The 19453-nt window shown below is 44.0% G+C and overlaps 1 protein-coding gene across 2 annotated transcripts in view; it reads left to right on the top strand.

Annotated features, from left to right (window-relative positions):
- The window catches only part of WDR31 (WD repeat domain 31), a 32138-nt gene that overhangs the window by 4406 nt on the left and 8279 nt on the right, over window positions 1-19453 (top strand). Inside the window, exons 2-10 of one of the 2 annotated variants that reach the window (XM_069986862.1) lie at window positions 5670-5791; window positions 6601-6730; window positions 7414-7488; window positions 7592-7736; window positions 8339-8439; window positions 9269-9336; window positions 10724-10865; window positions 11306-11468; window positions 12592-12737. In XM_069986862.1, the coding sequence (XP_069842963.1) occupies window positions 5745-5791; window positions 6601-6730; window positions 7414-7488; window positions 7592-7736; window positions 8339-8439; window positions 9269-9336; window positions 10724-10865; window positions 11306-11468; window positions 12592-12737 (1017 nt within the window). In that variant the 5' untranslated portion in view covers window positions 5670-5744. Of the gene's footprint in view, window positions 1-5669; window positions 5792-6600; window positions 6731-7413; window positions 7489-7591; window positions 7737-8338; window positions 8440-9268; window positions 9337-10723; window positions 10866-11305; window positions 11469-12591; window positions 13110-19453 lie in introns of those variants that run through there. The other variant, XM_069986863.1, reaches the window with a different exon arrangement.

Below are 19453 nucleotides of genomic sequence, written 5' to 3'. Positions count from 1 at the left end.
GCCCGGCCTCTCCCCAACATCGATGGCTTACCTCACTCTTCTGCATGAAGGGGCAAAAATCACCCCAGGCACCCCCAAAATCATGTAGAAAGTCCCAGAAGAGCAGAAGGGGTAGAGAGGACCTGATGAAGGTGGCACTGTGTTATCCTATAATAAAGCTACATTCAACTATATACCTGGTGTCAGCTGGCTGGTGTAATCCCACTCCCAACAAGGACAGCCATGCTGGCTACGAGCGATCCCGGGCTATACTATTGGCCTATTGTTTGCTGCACTACCCCATCAGGTGACCCCATCTCTGACAGTCATAGTGCCCTGGTGTCATATGGTGTTATAGCTATAGTGTCTGTCAGCATATTACAGCATATCATAGTCAGCTGCCCCTTTGCTATTGATCGGCTGATGGGATATTATTCCTGGCTGAATGCAGTCTGTCACCTCCTGTTATCGGCCATTAGACCGTGGTGTTCTTCAGTGGGATGAGAAGCAGGTGCAGAACCGGCCCCGTCCCTTGTTATACCTACTTCATCTGATCTAAATGGTAAAACAGGTCAATGTTCCCAAATGTAAGATGATGCACCTGGGAAGGAGGAATCCTCTATCCGAGTATTATATCGGCAGTAAGAAGAGGGAGACTGTGATCCCGCTGTATATAGCTTTTGTGACATCACTGTGTACGTTCAGGAGACCTCACCGGCATAAGGATACTGATAAAGAGAACGGGACCATAGACGGCTACAAAAATGATGGAGGGTGTGAGACATAAACCATATCAGGAAAGATGTAAGGCTCTAAATCTACATAATCAGGAGGGAAGAAGGGAAAGGGGGACATAATGGAAACCTATATATATGTTACGGGAGGGAAGAAGGGAAAGGGAGGACATGATGGAAACCTTTATATATGTTACAGGAGGAAGAAGGGAAAGGTAGGACATGATGGAAACCTTTATATATGTTACAGGAGGAAGAAGGGAAAGGGGGGATATGATGGAAACCGTTATATATGTTACAGGAGGGAAGAAGGGAAAGGGGGCATGAAACCTTTATATATGTTACAGGAGGGAAGAAGGGAAAGGGAGGACATGATGGAAACCTTTATATATGTTAAAGGAGGGAAGAAGGGAAAGGGAGGACATGATGGAAACTTTTATATATGTTACAGGGGGAAGAAGGGAAAGGGAGGACATGATGGAAACTTTTATATATGTTACAGGAGGAAGAAGGGAAAGGGAGGGCATAATGGAAACCTTTATATATGTTACAGGAGGGAAGAAGGGAAAGGGAGGACATGATGGAAACCTTTATATATGTTACAGGAGGAAGAAGGGGAAGGGGGGATATGATGGAAACCTTTATATATGTTACGGGAGGGAAGAAGGGTAAGGGAGGACATGATGGAAATCTTTATATATGTTACGGGAGGGAAGAAGGGAAAGGGAGGACATGATGGGAACCTTTATATATGGTACAGGGGGAAGAAGGGAAAGGGAGAACATGATGGGAACCTTTATATATGGTACAGGGGGAAGAAGGGAAAGGGAGGACATGATGGGAACCTTTATATATGGTACAGGGGGAAGAAGGGAAAGGGAGGACATGATGGAAACCTTTTATATATGTTACAGGAGGAAGAAGGGGAAGGGGGGATATGATGGGAACCTTTATATATGTTACAGGAGGAAGAAGGGAAAGGGAGGACATGATGGGAACCTTTATATATGTTACAAGGGAAGAAGGGAAAGGGGGAACAGGATGGAAACCTATATATATGTTACAGGGGGAAGAAGGGAAAGGGAACCTTTATATATGTTGACTAGACACAACAACAAGAGGACACAGTGAGAAGTCATTGGAGGAAAGATGAAAAACAACATAAGGAAATATCACTTAACTGAAAGAGTAGTAGATACTTGGAGGAAATTTCCAGCAGATGTGGTTGGTAAATCTACAGGAAGTGAATGGAAACCTGTTTGGTATATACAAAAATCTATGAGATAATATAAGTTTGGACTAGATGGACCAGGGGGGCTTTTCCTGCCGACAATCTTCTATGTCTCTGTGATCACTATATGTGACACATCTCCGGTGCTGAGACCCCCAGAACCATTTGTATCACATACTACTAAATTAACAAAGAAAAAAATCCTAACGCACAATTCATTATATACAAACAAAAAGGAATCGTTTAGAGGGAAAATATGAATATTCTTTATTTATTGTTTAAAAAAATATAAAGAACACACACACAGTAAATAAAGAATATTCATATTTTCCCTCTAAGCGCTTCCTTTTTGTTTGTATATATCACATACTACTAGTATAAGCTGCTGTATTATGCATGTGCTGACCATCTCAGGTGTAGTATCCCTTTAAATCCCTCGTCCTTATGACGGGGTGTAAGTACCTCAGGCCACCCCGCGCCTCCTCCCCTTATAATGGGCTTCCTGAAGGTGTCACGTCAATCAGACTGACGCTGGTTATCCTAATGGGATTTACCGTCTCCCATGGCGACATAATGCCGGGCACCGGGACGGGTGAGTGATTGCCGCGTTCTCCTTCTTTCTGGGCTCATTTTCTTCTTTGATCTGTTCTCTGTTTGATGTGATCAGTGACTGATCCTCAAAGATGGAGTTGAAGAGGCAGATCTGTAACTACATTACAGCAGTGATATCTGTATACCTGTATATAGTCTGTAATCTGCTCAGACTGTAATATATCCAGTGCGGATGAGTCACTGATCCCTCATACATCTATCTATCTATCTATCTATCTATCTATCTATCTATCTATCTATCTATCTATCTATCTATCTAATATCTATCTATCTCCTATCTATCTATCTATCTATCTATCTATCTCCTATCTATCTATCTATCTATCTATCTATCTATCTCCTATCTATCTATCTATCTATCTATCTCCTATCTATCTATCTATCTATCTCCTATCTATCTATCTATCTATCTATCTATCTCCTATCTATCTATTTATCTATCTATCTATCTCCTATCTATCTATCTATCTATCTCCTATCTATCTATCTATCTATCTATCTATCTATCTCCTATCTATCTATTTATCTATCTATCTATCTCCTATCTATCTATCTATCTATCTATCTCCTATCTCTCTATCTCCTATCTATCTCTATCTATCTATCTATCTATCTATCTATCTATCTATCTATCTATCTATCTATCTATCTATCTCCTATCTATCTATCTATCTATCTATCTCCTATCTATCTATCTATTTATCTATCTATCTATCTATCTATCTATCTATCTATCTATCTATCTCCTGTCTATCTATCTATCTATCTATCTATCTATCTCCTATCTATCTATCTATCTATCTATCTATCTATCTATCTCCTATCTATCTATCTATCTATCTATCTATCTATCTATCTATCTATCTATCTATCTATCTCCTATCTCTCTATCTCCTATCTATCTCTATCTATCTATCTATCTATCTATCTATCTATCTATCTATCTATCTATCTATCTCCTATCTATCTATCTATCTATCTATCTCCTATCTATCTATCTATCTATTTATCTATCCATCTATCTATCTCCTATCTATCTCCTATCTCCTATCTATCTATCTATCTATCTATCTATCTATCTATCTATCTATCTATCTATCTATCTATCTATCTATCTATCTATCTCTCTATCTCCTATCTATCTATATCTATCTATATCCTATCTATCTATCTATCTATCTATCTATCTCCTATCTATCTATCTATCTATCTATCTATCTATCTCCTATCTATCTATCTATCTATCTATCTATCTATCTATCTATCTCCTATCTATCTATCTATCTATCTATCTACCTATCTATCTCCTATCTATCTATCTATCTGTCTCCTATCTATCTATCTATCTATCTCCTATCTATCTATCTATCTCCTATCTATCTATCTATCTATCTATCTATCTATCTATCTATCTATCTATCTATCTCCTATCTATCTATCTATCTATCTGTCTCCTATCTATCTATCTATCTATCTCCTATCTATCTATCTATCTCCTATCTATCTATCTATCTATCTATCTATCTATCTATCTATCTATCTATCTATTGTGGAAATAAATGACTGGAGACACTCTTCCACTTTAGGGTATGTTCACACCGAGCAAATGTGTTAGAACTCCGCTGCGAAACTCTCCGCCATAAAATCCCGCAAATCTGCGCAAAGAATTAACATGTCAATTCTTTGCTGGGAGAGCGGCGGGAGCGGATGCGCACAAGTCCTTCCACAGAGATCCTATGGGACACTGAGGCAGATGGGGTTTCATGGCAGAGAGTTCCGCAGCGGAGTTCTAACACATTTGCTCGGTGTGAACATACCCTTACTATGTGACCAGTTTTAGTCTATAGATCACTTATAGATTCTTCTCCCTGCAGTATATACAGCAGTATTGCTATACACACATGCAGTGGGGAGATGAGGACAGACATTAGAGTGCGGTTTGTTGTCATTTTTACCAGAAGCCATGCTTACATTGTGTTGTATATACTGTATGGTACTATAATATTGTATTGTATATATTGTATAGCACTATAATATTGTGTATACTGTATGGTACTATAATGTATTGTATATACTGTGTGCTACTATAATATTGTATTGTATATACTGTATGGTACTATAATGTATTGTATATATGGTATGGTACTATAATATTGTGTATACTGTATGGTACTATAATGTATTGTATATACTGTATGGTACTATAATATTGTATTGTATATACTGTATGGTACTGTAATGTATTGTATATATTGTATGGCACTATAATATTGTGTATACTGTATGGTACTATAATGTATTGTATATACTGTGTGGTACTATAATATTGTATTGTATATACTGTATGGTACTGTAATGTATTGTATATACGGTATGGTACTATAATATTGTGTATACTGTATGGTACTATAATATTGTGTATACTGTATGGTACTATAATGTATTGTATACACTGTATGGTACTATAATATTGTATATACTGTATAGTACTATAATGTATACACTGTATGGTATTATAGTATTGTATATACTGTATGGTATTATAGTATTGTATACACTGTATGGTATTATAGTATTGTATATACTGTATGGTACTATAATATTGTATACACTGTATGGTATTATAGTATTGTATATACTGTATGGTACTATAGTATTGTATATACTGTATGGTACTATAGTATTGTATATACTGTATGGTATTATAGTATTGTATACACTGTATGGTACTATAGTATTGTATATACTGTATGGTATTATAGTATTGTATATACTGTATGGTACTATAGTATTGTATATACTGTATGGCATTATAATATTGTATATACTGTATGGTACTATAATGTATGGTATATACTGTATGGTACTATAATATTGTATTGTTAGTATCTCTTGGCTCTTTATAAGTCGGGATCCATGTGGTGGTGAATACTTTCGATCCCAGTATTTTAGGAGTGACACCTGTATTGGCCAACAAACAATTGTGAGAACGGTGACCTTTCCGGATTCGTAGATCAGACTCCGACAAGGTCACAGAAGTATTTCTCACCACATGGATTTTTCTGGATAACTCTATAAGGTAGTAATGACAGCCATCTTCTTCCTCCCCACAGGCTGCCGCTCAGGATTTCTCATGTCTGGCCCTTTAATGCTCCATCGGCTCCTGTCATTCACCCCCAGTTGGGATAATGGGAAAATTCCAAAGTAAAATCAAGCGTAACAGCTCTAAGTACAGGTAAATGTATGATCGGCTCAATGTTCAACCAGCTGGGGTAACCATCCTCCGTACAGGTCAAAGGGCAGGGTACTATGAGGTGACAGCGCCGATATGTGATGCATAGAACGGCCGTCAGTGTCACCGGTCCTTGTCAGGAGGCTTCAAGATATCACTATTCATATTACATCACTATGCAGTATGTAAGTGCGGACCCTGCGCTGAGATCGGGGTAACAGATGATATGCCGCATCATATACATTAGGTCTCTGCCTGGGACATTGGGACATCAGCCATCACTAGCGGTATCTGGGGGGGGGGGGGTCCTGGAGGGGCATGGGGGGGTGTCTGAAGGAGGACAGAGGAGTTTAGTAGTAGTGACTCTTTCCTCTCCCTCTTCCCATTTAGAGCACTTGCACACTGAGAATGCATGTGTTGGGGGTCAAGGGTTGTGTTGGGGGTGATCGGTGTCAGCTAAACAATAACATACACGTATACATGTGATGGCTGAACATGGCAACTTGAGTGGCACCATGAAATCTGATATACACAGGGGTCTTCCCCCTAAGGTATCAGTCATATTGGCTTACAACCCCCCCCCCCCCCCCCCCCCCCCCCCATTTAAAAGCTACGAGAGGATGTGGGGATCAGGAGCCATGACTGTTGGTTAGAGGGGTCTTTGGCCCATAGCTGTCTTACATGTATGCCAGCCTTACATCCCCCCCCCCCCTCCTCTCCAAGCTGATCCAGCACTCTATGTATATGGCTGCTTCATAGACTGCAGTGTTGTGTATAATCTATAGCAGCATGCCTTTATCTTCAATGCACAGGGCCGACAGTCATGTAGAGGACCCGACGCCGATACAGACCATCCAGCAGTACAGCCGGGCCCACAATGACGCTGTCACATACATCGCTGCTCTGAAATCCGACCTCTGCGTTTCAGGTGGCAAAGACAAGGTAAGTATTTAGCTGCCGAGTCACCGAGCGCCGGAGACATCAAGCTGCCCTGTAAGTAACAGGAGGGCTCGGATTTCTGTCTGATTATAAGACTCCGAAGACGGGCAGAGATTATGGACACTGAGCCGCTTGTTCAGCCTGGAGAGGAAAGCCATAGACATCACTGACCCAACCATTCCATCTAATACCCATAGGGCCTAGCCAAAAATAAGGTTCTTACTAATTGATCAGATTTGATGGAAGGATCAGGGTTAATATGTGTTAGTTGAATAATCTTGCATCCCACAGTCTCTATATATTGGCTGATACTCAAAACTAACAACTGCATTGTGGTTCTGTTGGGTTCCTTTGCCCTTGCACAGCTTGAATGCATCATCTTCCCACAATGCACCCTGGATACATGGATATTGCTGCGCTTACAGACTGAATGTATTGATATCAAGCAGGTTTCTCAAACTGGCGGCCCTCCAGATGTTGCAAAACTACAATTCCCATCATGCCTGTGTAGCTAAAGCTTTGTGCTGTCCAGGCATGGTAGGATTGTTTTGCAACAGCTGGAGGGCCGAAGGTTTGACACCTTTAATATAAAGTATATTCCCTATGCAGTGATCAGACAGCGGATGTATTGTCCTGCCTATCATAGTATCATTTTAGTATCCTTCTGTTGCTTCACTATCACACAGGCTGTCGTCGTCTCTAACTGGAGGACAGGCACCGCCCTGAAGAGATTTGTTGGACACGACCGAGAGGTGTCTAAGGTAAGTTTATGGATATTTTGATAGAGCTCACCTTTACATGGAAAGTATCCAGATGTGCTGTGTCTTCTGGTCTAGTGATCTATATTATGGCTTCCCCTTACAGATTACCTGTGTGTTTGGGTCAAACCGTTTCTTCAGCGCCTCTCGGGATAAGACTGTTCTCATGTGGGATCTGCACTGTAAGGCCGGCAGCGCTCAGAAGTACATCGGACATCACTTAATCGTCACTGGATTGGCAGTAAGCCCTGGTCCGTACTCACTCATCCATCCAAATAATAAATAGCACCTTTGTTCATAGCATCTGATCTGCTGCAGCTTCTAGTCCCTAAGCTGCCAACACCCTGGATGTATTAAAGGGGTACTCCAGTGAAAAATGTTTTCTTTAAAATAACCTGGTGTCTTAAAGTGCAAGAGATTTGTAATTTACTTTTTAAAAAAACAACAACTCAAGTCTACCATTACTTATCAGCTGCTGTATGTCCTGCAGGAAGTGGTGTATTCTTTGCGGTCTGACACAGTGCTCTCTGCTGCCACCTCTGTCCATGTCAGGAACTGTCCAGAGCAGGAGAGGTTTTCTATGGGGATTTGCTGCTGCTCTGGACAGTTCCTGACATGGACAAAGGTGGCAGCAGAGAGAGCTGTGTCAGACTGGAGAGAATACAACACTTTCTGCAGGACATACAGCAGCTGATAAGTACTGGAAGACTGGAGATTTTTAATAGAAGTAAGATACAGATTTTTGGCACCAATTGATTTAAAAGAAAAATTATTTTGGGGAACAATCCCTTTAAGCAGCTGCAGACCACTATACTGTTCCTGGTAGATGAGACTTTCTTTGGGTTGTTTGCAGATTGTACTAAGCTGGTGTCGGGATCCCGAGACAACACTCTGTGTAAATGGGATGTGGAGTCCGGGCGGTGTCTGCTCAAAGCCGCTGTGTCCAGAAATCTGGTGAGTTAATCTAGTATATTCGTAGGTAAATAACTCCTCCTATCCTCTGCAAAGGGCTGAGGGTCCGTCCCAGTGTGCGGTGCACAGGTGTCAGCTCCGACAGGGCGGCTGGATTACTTCACTTGTCTTCAGCCCAGCAGGGGGCAGCATTAGCCAGCATTACATCTAGAGAAAGCTATAAAGGGGGGCTCCCAGGATTTTATATTGATGGACAGTGTGCGTTTGGTGGGGGTCTGATCTGCATAACAATGGGTCAGAGGTATTGTTTATCTTCCTGACGATGACGCAGTTGTTTTGTTCTGCTGATCGTGGAAATCCCAAGGACTGATCACATACTGATAATCTATCCGAAGGATAATCCCTATAGAAAATCCTAGAAAGCTCTTGCCATCTGCAGCTGGGGCTTTCTTATGGGCCCTTTACATGGGCCGAATACTGGTCAGGTGTGTCGCTAGACATACTCCTTCGGCCGATAATCGGCCTGTATAGAAGTGACCGATCAGCTGAGGACGGGGAAAATGCCTTACCCTCGACTGGTCGCATCATTTTCCTGTGAAAACTCTGGATGTTCGGCCAACGGCAATAGATTTAAATGGCCACACGAACGATACAGCGATGGTTTATGCTGCCGGGCCGCCTGGTTAATCGTGCCCACTGCAAAAGAACACCGATCTCGCTGAAGAGTCTCCTAAGATGGATTCATGTAAAAGGACCCTTAATATGAGGCTGGGATCGGAGTTCCCTCATATCCCAGCCGTTTAACCCCTTATGTGCTGCAGTATCTAAGAATTCTGGTGGAGGATCCTGATGTTGTCTTTGTGTTCTGTAGGTAACTCACCTGTGTTGGGTTCCTGGAGGGTCGTACATTGTCCAGACCTCTGAGGATAAAACCACCCGGTCAGTGACTCCTGGATTCATTTCATAGGATGAAGCTAACTACACAAATCTACTTACAGAAATGTTCATCCTTAGTGATAGATATGTTAGCTTTGATTTACTTACGTTTACGTCATCAAATTGATGTTTTTTGCTAGTTTTTCTCTGTTGATTTGTTGTTTCACCACTTTTACTAACCTCGTGCAACACAAAAGTCTCTAAAAACCGTCAGACCCGTCTTTTTGTGGTTTAAAACTAAAAAGTGGGCGTTTCCTTTAAAGTGATATTGTCGCCCCATGTTCACATGGTGTAAAAGACCGGCCGTTCCGTGACCCGGCCTGGTCATGGAGCGGCCAGTCTCTGAAAAGATCATCCCGGCCGGTACTGCAGTACCGGCCGGATGATCTTTCAGCCCGCGGAGTTCTGATGCGGGCGCATCCGTGTACGCTCACATTAAAACTCCCCACAGCACACAGTGAAGCAAGCGGCTGGAGCCACTCGCTTCATTGTCTGAACTGACAGAGCTTTCACTGAATAGCGTCCGCAAAAAACTGACATGTCAGTTCTTTGTGGCGACGCGGGAGATCCCTGCCGGAGCGTATTCGATGTGTATACGCTCTGGCCGGGATCCCATAGAAGGCTAAGCAGCGTAGCGTTACGTAAAAAGTGCGCCCGTTGTTGCCGATTGCAACAACAGCCATACTTTTACGAAAAGTTACGTTGGGTGAACATAGCCTAAAGGATTTCTTAGTGGTCTCTCCCCTCAAAAATGGGTGGGGCTTCACGGCCGCTGTGCCCTCATTGATGCCGTAGGTCCCACCCTTGTGACGTCATATGTGTCTAAGCCCCACCCCTCAGCAGCGAAATTAGAATTGGCCGACCTAGAGGCCTAGGCCCCGCCCACACTGATTCGGCCATCACAGAGGGGGCAGGGCCTATGCCTCTAGGTCGGCTTATTCCTATGACGACACGGAGGGGGCATTGATGATGTCACTGAGGCAGGGATATGGGACACAATGGCAGTGAAGCCCCGCCCATACGGCCCTGGCCACCAACAATAGCATGCATTTGTTAGGGGATAGATCACCAAGAAATCCTTTATAGGGTAAAATATGAAATCTCCAGAATATAAGCTTAAGAATGGTGCTGAGAACTCCGGATATGAAAAGGGGGAACAATATCACTTTAAAACCCGACAAATCTATTAGGCAAACCATCAAGCCTGGACACTTTTTACATAGCTAAAACGGTAATTCGGTGGATCTACCTCTCCGGATCTCCCCTTACACTTAGATTGGCCTCTCTCGTAGTATAGACTGTGCCCCCTTCACTGCCCGTTACTCAGTAGTCGCTGCAGCCCCCTCTACATGATCAGGAATTCATGCTACTATAATGCTGTATTTTCTAGTGTCTGGGACACCCGTGACCTGCAGGTGGCGCACACGTTCCCCGTCAAGCAGTACATTCAGATGCACTGTGATGTCAGTGAAGATGGCAACTACTGTGTAACCAGCAGCAATGGCTTTGGCGGACAGGGCTGTGAAGCTACGGTGAGACACTGATATGATAGGGCAGCCGTGACTCATAATACCTCATTATTACACAAGCACGCTGAATTCAGAAAGGGGAGAAAACCACTGCCAGATACCTCCAGCATGGGCTTCTATCTCCCTGCAAGGATGAAAAATTCATTTGCATACCGGTGGCTGAAGAAGTTGGATGCAGCCCTACAGAATCCTGGGAAACTTGGATACAGCCATAGGCCTAGAGGTGCATCTCACTCCTTCAGCCACTGGTATTCTAATGCCAAGCATTACTCCTCTCTATTCATGGTATCTCCATAGGCCATAGGCTGTATCCATGGTGTACAGGACTCCCTGGGTCGGCATCCAACAGCCACCTGTATCCAGATACCCAGCGATCTAGCTTGAGCATGCTTTAGTCGTGCTCATCTCTAGTGATGAACTTTAAACTTATGTCTCTTCTACAGCTGTGGGACCTCCGACAGACTAAAGACATAGTATGTGAATACAAGGGGCACCTACAAAGTACCACGTCCTGCATTTTCCTTCCTAAGGGTATGTCTGATACCCCCCTGCTGGCCACCACATCCCATGACTGCACGGTGAAGGTCTGGGAGCGAGATACTGCTGGTACGTGATTGTTTTCTATTCGTCTTCTTAACTGAGGGGGTCATCCCATCTTATAAGGTGCTGCTGACTTGTCACTGGGATATGCCAACAATTTATGACCAGGGGAATGCTAGACCCCACCTAGTTGTGAGAATGAAGGGGATGCTGCATTGATATTGTGCCATAGACAGGACAGTCCTTGCACAGTAGCCCCTCCTGGCCACCTGATTGTGAAGGAGACTGCAGCCAGGCCTATTCACTTACTTGGGTCAGGGACGTGCACTTGTACAGGGAAACCAATGAAGGTGACGCCGCACTAGATAAATATTGTGGACACTTCATGTCAGGATCTTGGGGGGCATTGAGAGGTTTGACCCAAACCAGTTATAAAGTGATGATTTAATAATGAGCTTACACTTTATGTAGTGAAATACCTCCATACTTGTTATTATCTATTCAGTCTCCTTCCACCAGTTCTGAGCTGCTGGTCTCTGCTGAAGACACAAAAATCTGTGTGTGAGCTGTTCTTTCTGTCTCCCCTCCTCAGAGACAGCTGACAAGTTCCTGGCAGGCTTTATCTGCAACGTTGTAGCTTATTTGTAATGCTGGGAGGGTTTTTCTGAGGTCAGGTTGCTAATGAACTCCCTGTGATTAACCCTCACCGCATTAAAGAGAAGCTACAATGTTGCAGATACAGCCTGCCAGGGACTTGGTTACATCAGCTGTCTCCGAAGGCAGGGAGGGGGGAGACAGCGAGAAAAGCTCACACACAGATTATTGTGTCTTCAGCAGAAAGCAGCAGCTCAGAACTGGGGGAAGGAGACTAAATAGATAATAACAAGTGTGGAAGGAATTGTTGGTCTCACCATGGGCAGCAACATTTCAAAAGTTAAAGTTAAAACTACTCCTTACTCACTTGTTTGTTAAGGCCCCATTACACAGGATGCTTATCCATCACAAAGACAGCGATCTTGTCTTTCAACATGTTTAAAAATCGTCCGGCGGCCACGAATCACCCTGTGTGATGTACGGTAAGGGCTGGCCTGACATCTCTAGTGATATACACACCCTGCGTCCAGTACGGCCTTTACATCTCTATAATTTGCAAGCTTCCTACTGTGCTTCTCTTTCCCTCTCTCCACAGCGTGTGTGAGCAGCCTGTTCCTGGACGGCTCAGGGCCCCTTTCGTCATTGGCGGTCTGTGATAACACCTCCATCCTGTGCGCCAGCTTCAACTCCGGAATCCAGTCCCTGCACATAGACTGCAGCAGGGGGGCTGCACTACAACAGGTGGCAAACTTCTGACTGTCCCTCACCCAGTGTCCTATCACCGCAGCCAGGGGATTCACATTGTGTATGGGACAGCCCATACCTCCAAGCACTTCCATAGGGGTCACACAAGACAATGGCGATCCTATGCCTCCCTGCTGCCGCTGGTGACCTCATGGCGGCTCAGCGCTTCACATTACAGCACTGTCATGGAGGAGGACATTGTATATTTTATATGAGCTGCCATGTAGTGATCATTGTAGAGATGTAGCACTGCCTATCCGTCCCCTTGTGATGAACACTCACACTTGGAGCCGTCCCCATTAGTAACCAAGCACTTGTAGCACTCTCTACTGATCCTACTTGTTCTCTATCCAGCAATTGTGACCAATGTTTTTTGTAGATTTTTTTTTTATGTATGTTGGTTATTACTTTATGTTCAGTGTTTTATTGTAATGATCTGAGTTATATTGAGGCCAATGTGGACACTGAACACTGAGTGAATCAGCGGCTGACGGTCACTTCTGCTTAAAGTGTAAGTATCAATTGATAAAAACTTCTGAAATGTCATAGCGACATGTCAGAAGTGAGTATTGGTGGGGGTCCCGGTGCTGAGACCCTGACGAGTGCTAGAATGAAGAGGCCGAAGCGCTTGGCAGCTAAGCACGCACTGTCCCTTCATCTCTGCTATAACTGAAGTATAACTGGATTATAACTTCCGACTGGCTCCCATAACTTCCGAAAGCTCCCATTATAATTTAGTAGACTACTCATATTAGCAGTCTATGGAATTCATCTCTGTATAGCGTAGATGAAGGGGCAGAATGCGCACTGATCGGCGGGGGTCTCAACACCCGGACCCCCACCCATACACGTCTCTATGACATGTTAGAAGTTTTTACAAATGATACTTACACTTTAAGTCCTGGGTGAACAGAAAGATTGGACAGGAACAACCCATCTTCTTGGGAGGGTCTACCTTCAGTCTATTGTATATTCAATGTGGTAGACCCCCACCCAATATAGATTGTTCTTCTCCTCTTTTGGTTCATTTACAGTAGCTCATATGCTGCTCCAGAGTCCACAGGCGACCACTGATGGCTCAGGATATAACGGGCAGCTTTATCAATCATTTTTATAGAACCTGTAAAATAATGTGAAATGTTTCCGCCAATGTATCTGTAAATGGTAAATGTGACGGTTGTTCCCTCATAGCAGCTCAGGATGATGGGATTGGACCCATCCCCAAATATTAGGTTTAACCATAAATAATTTATTAACTCATTTACAGGCCCTCCTACAATTCCCATCATGCCTGGACAGCCAAAGGTTTAGCTACACCACAGATTTAGAAAAACCTTTGGCGTTCCACAGGAACATGTCAGAAGTTGTTGATCACCTTGTGAGACCCCCCCCCCCAACCAGGAGAACTGAGCGGTGACGCACCTCACCCCCTGACTTGCAGCAATCTCTGCTTTTTCTCTGTATGGTCCCATTATAAGTCTACTGGGCTGTAGGACAGAGATAACTGACAGCAGGGAAGTGACGTGTGCTACCGCATGATCTCCTGATTGATGGGGGGGGCTCAGCAGTGACATCATGGAGGATCAAACTTTTGAAATGTCAAAAGTTTTTCTGAAGGACAGGGAAGCGTTAATCGGACATTCCAGATCATAGACATTTGTTAAATGGCTAATCATATCTGAAAAAAGAATCCCCTAGTGGTTGGAGCACTCAGACCACTCACAAACTGAAGAGCAGGGACCCCCATTAGAATGGAGCAGTGGTCACACGCTGGATCTGCTCCATTCTAATAAGAGACTGGGGTTCCCCTTCCGAAACGCTTCAAGATCGTTTGTCAAAGCGGTCGTCTGAGATTGTTTATCGCAAAAAAATTGTCCCATGTAATACCACCCTAAGGTTTAGCCGAATGTGGATATCAGCAATTCTCTTGGGCACAGCCTGGTTATTGCCCAGGAATCCATGTCTGTCTGCATGTTCCCCGCAGCAGCTGCAGGACGGTCCCCCGGATCTATGAAAGGTCTCTGTACTGAGAGCAGCCAAGGGGTAGGGGTGGGGGGTACTTCCTCTCCGATCCATGACAATTCACTGGAAAATTCTTTTTAGTCTTTCCTGCTTTTACCTTAAAAATCAAATGTGATCGCACTGACTTTCCTTCAATCCAGCACTTGAATTTCCAATAGTCCAGCACAAACCGCAGGATCAGAAGCACTGGTAATGTATAAAGAGATGATGGCAGGGCTTACAGGTTAGGTCTGTATTGTTCTCCATGACGTCCAATAATCCAGAATGTCTTCTAGTCTGGGATTTTACTGTAGTTTATAATGTATAATGTTTACATTTTCTATTGTACTGTTAGTCTATAGGCCTGTGTGATAGATGCGTCCTCTATAAGAACGGTAAGATTGTGATGGTTTATTACACCTTGGATCCATGTTGTATATATGTTATACTTATATACTGATTAAAGTAGATTGCTGTGGCCTATATATGACTTGTCAAGATGGTCAAACAGGGATACAGATTCTATAACTCCGGGCATCAAGAAGTTGCATTGCTGGTCTCAAATCTCTAGGCCTCTATCTGTTACTACCACTCCCATCGGCTGTCATGGCATGATGGGAGTAGTAGTTTTTCAATAGCTAGAAAGCCACAGGTTGGGGAACACATGGACGCAACATGAGAAGGTAACCGTAAAACAAAGATGTTTAAATACAGAACGTCTATGTATTAACTTGGATCTCGTAGACAAGAAGCTGCCCCTGTGTGAGCCGGACTAGGCTGGGATGGTTTTCTTATAACACTTGTCACCCATCCACAGGACCATGATAAATGTGTGATACCTGGGGGACTGACCACGAGGTTTATAGGCCTGTATATCCTGACATGGACAGACGTGGCAGCAGAGAGCACTGTGTTAGACTGGAAAGAATACACCACTTCCTGCAGGACATACAGCAGCTGATAGGTACTGGAAGTAAATTACAAATCTATATAACTTTCTGACAACAGTTGATTTGAAAGAAAGAAAAAAAAATATCTCTGGCACACATCTTTAATAGTATCTGCAGCATCTTAGATGTTTTATAGAGTGAGGGGACTATCTTTGTCACCCATTAGGGTCATGTAATGCGATTGCAATGGGTTCTCTTCACAGCCGGGGCCTAACAAAGAACCTCAGGTCCGCCATTAACCCGTTCCAGAGAATAACAACGAGGGGCAAACTAATGGTGGATTATTACATGTTCTATGAAATATAAAATCTGGCTCAAAAAAAGGACAATCCCTCTTATGGCCATGTGGTTGGAATAATTTAAGAAAAAATCTAAAAGTTCTGTGGGGGGGGGGGGGGGGGGTGCTTGGTCCTTAAGGGGTTAACCTGAGAGCCGTAGCGTTGTGTTGCCTTTTCTGCAAATTATAAAAAATATGCAAATCTGGGACATTGTGATTCCTCATTGTTCTCCAGCTGTAGGCGTCCTGTCAGTGAATGGCGGCCGATTACTACGCAGAGCTGTGATACGCTGGAATGAGCCCTTGTAGTGGTAGGAGGGGGGGGGGGATTCATAGACGAGATATATGAAAACGTTCAGAGTGATTTGCAACCTGTGGCTCCATGGCTGGTGCACAACTACTTGTCCCAGAATGCCCTGTAAAGTTTTCATCTGTCAGGGCATTCTGGGAGTTGTAGTCTTGCCACAGGTTGGAAACCATTGCAATAAGTTATTGTCTGCATTGACCTTATGTTAAAACCTCATAGGGATCTTGATAATTTCTTTCTGCTTTTGTGTTTAGCTTCAGTTTTGTGTGATTATGTGGCCCTGATCGAGCTAAGAAGGAGCATGGCAGTAAGTGAGTCATAATGGTGCCGGAGTGGACAACATGGACTCCTAAAGGAATTGCTTTCCTGGTTTCTGGAGAGGGGATGCATATTGCTTCTTCCAAAGCTTAAAGGGGTGCTCCGGCGAAAAATGCTTCCTTTCAAATCAACTGGTGTCAGAAAGATTTGTAATTGACTTCTATAAAAAAATCTCCAGTCTTCCAGTACTTATCAGCTGCTGTATGTCCTACAGGAAGGGGTGTATTCTTTATGGTCTGACACAGTGCTCTCTGCTGCCACCTCTGTCCAGGAAGTGTCCAGAGCAGCAGCAAATCCCCATAGAAAACCTCTCCTGCTCTGGACAGTTACTGACATGGACAGAGGTGGCAGCAGAGAGCACTGTGTAAGGCTATGTTAACACTACTTACATTTTCATATAACTATGGCCGTTGTTGCCGATTGCAACAATGGCCGTGATTTATACGAAAACATACGTGCCGTTGCCGCCTATGGAATCCCGGCCGGAGCGTATACACATAGTACACGCTCCGGCCGGGATTCTATCCGGCCGCTGAAAACTGACATGTCAGTGCACACTATGGAGTAAATTACAAATCTCTTGCACCAGTTCATTTGAATTTTTCCCACTGGAGAAAACTGCTGTCAGTGAGAGAATTTTCACAATATCATAACAAGGTGTTATGAGGTTCTGTAGCTTTTTGGACTTAGTACTGCAGTAGTTGATGTATGTTTTATGAGGTTCTGCAGCTGCCGGACTGTGGACTTTCTGCAGTAGTTGATGCATGTATTATGAGGTTCTGCAGCTGCCGGACTGTGGACTTTCTGCAGTAGTTGATGCATGTATTATGAGGTTCTGCAGCTGCCGGACTGTGGACTTTCTGCAGTAGTTGATGTATGTTTTATGAGGTTCTGCAGCTGCCGGACTGTGGACTTTCTGCAGTAGTTGATGCATGTATTATGAGGTTCTGCAGCTGCCGGACTGAGGACTTTCTGCAGTAGTTGATGCATGTATTATGAGGTTCTGCAGCTGCCGGACTGTGGACTTTCTGCAGTAGTTGATGCATGTATTATGAGGTTCTGCAGCTGCCGGACTGAGGACTTTCTGCAGTAGTTGATGCATGTATTATGAGGTTCTGCCACAACCTATTGGTGTTCTATGCCGTTCTGCAGCAGCTGGGGTGAGTATTATAGAGTCCTCCACCACATTATTGCTATAATATCCACCTATCACATAGCAGAAAAAGGGAAGTGATCTGTGAGGGGTCTGGCTAATCCGACACCATGCCCCCTCCTGGCGCAAAACGGAGAAATGGCCAACGAGGCCTAAACTCTTGAAATCGAGCTAATTTGCCTTCATAAATTGTGCAGTAGAATACAGTGCGCAACAACTCAGTATTAGACAAAAGAAAAGCTCCCACTCCTTGCTGTCTTTCCCCGGTGATATCACACAATGCCGGCAGAGAGGGGCAGTCCCCGAGCCATTTGTGGTTTGCATGAACTTTGAATGAAGGTGCAGCCTGTGTGTTTGGCTTCCCTATCTGTCTATTGTGTATGTGAATGCCCCGCTCCGGCTGCTACAAGCCTCGTCTTGCCCTAATTACACCCTATTCACTGTGTGGGCACACACCTAGTAACACAACTCACCCCCTTCTCTGTATCTAAACTGCTGAGTCAGCGGTCAGGCGGCCATATGTATCCGACAATATCCGATGTGATTGCTTTGTATTGGTCTGGACCATAAGCAAACTGAATGGAGACGAAAGGGGCATAGGCACGGTCCTTATATGTTCTGCCACTTAGGAGCCCTCAGAGCAGTAATCCCTATACAGGGCTTCATTGTCATATGGACTCATTGCCCATCAGCTTCATTGTCATATGGACCCATCGCCCATCAGCTTCATTGTCATATGGATCTATCGCCCATCAGCTTTATTGTCGTATGGACCCATCGTCCATCAGCTTCATTGTCATATAGACCCATCAGCTTCATTTACATATGGACCCATTTCCCATCAGCTTCATTGTCATATGGACCCATTGCCCATCAGCTTCATTGTCATATGGATCTATCACCAATCAGCTTCATTGTCATATGGACCCATCTCCCATCAGCTTCATTTACATATAGACCCATTGACATTCAGCTTCATTGTCAAATGGACCCAAAGCCCATCAGCTTCATTGGCATATGGACCCATCGCCCAGCAGCTTCATTGTCATGTGGACCCATCGCCCAGCAGCTTCATTGTCATGTGGACCCATCGCCCAGCAGCTTCATTGTCATGTGGACCCATCGCCCAGCAGCTTCATTGTCATGTGGACCCATCGCCCAGCAGCTTCATTTACCTATGGACCCATCGCCCGTCAGCTTTATTGTCATGTGGACCCATTGTCCGTCAGCTTCATTTACATATCGACCCATCGCCCATGAGCTTCATTGTCATGTGGACCCATCGCCCATCAGCTTCATTGTCATATGATCCCATCAGCTTCATTGTCATATAGACCCAACGCCCATCAGCTTCATTGTCATATGGACCCATCGCCTATCAGCTTCATTGTCATATGATCCCATCGACCATGAGCTTCATTGTCATATAGACCCATCGCCCATCAGCTTCATTGTCATATGAACCCATCACCCATCAGCTTCATTGTCATATGATCCCATCGCCCATCAGCTTCATTGTCATATGGACCCATCAGCTTCATCGTCATATGGACCCATCGCCCATCAGCTTTATTGTCATATAGACCCATCGCCCATCAGCTTCATTTACATATGGACTCATCACCCATCAGCTTCATTGTCATATGGACCCATCGCCCATCGGCTTTATTGTCATATAGACCCATCGCCTATCAGCTTCATTTACAC

Source organism: Dendropsophus ebraccatus, chromosome 10 (assembly GCF_027789765.1).
Source record: "Dendropsophus ebraccatus isolate aDenEbr1 chromosome 10, aDenEbr1.pat, whole genome shotgun sequence".
Lineage (NCBI taxonomy): Eukaryota > Metazoa > Chordata > Amphibia > Anura > Hylidae > Dendropsophus > Dendropsophus ebraccatus.
Note: the sequence above shows the minus strand (reverse complement) of the source record. Positions and strands in the feature narration are given on the sequence as shown.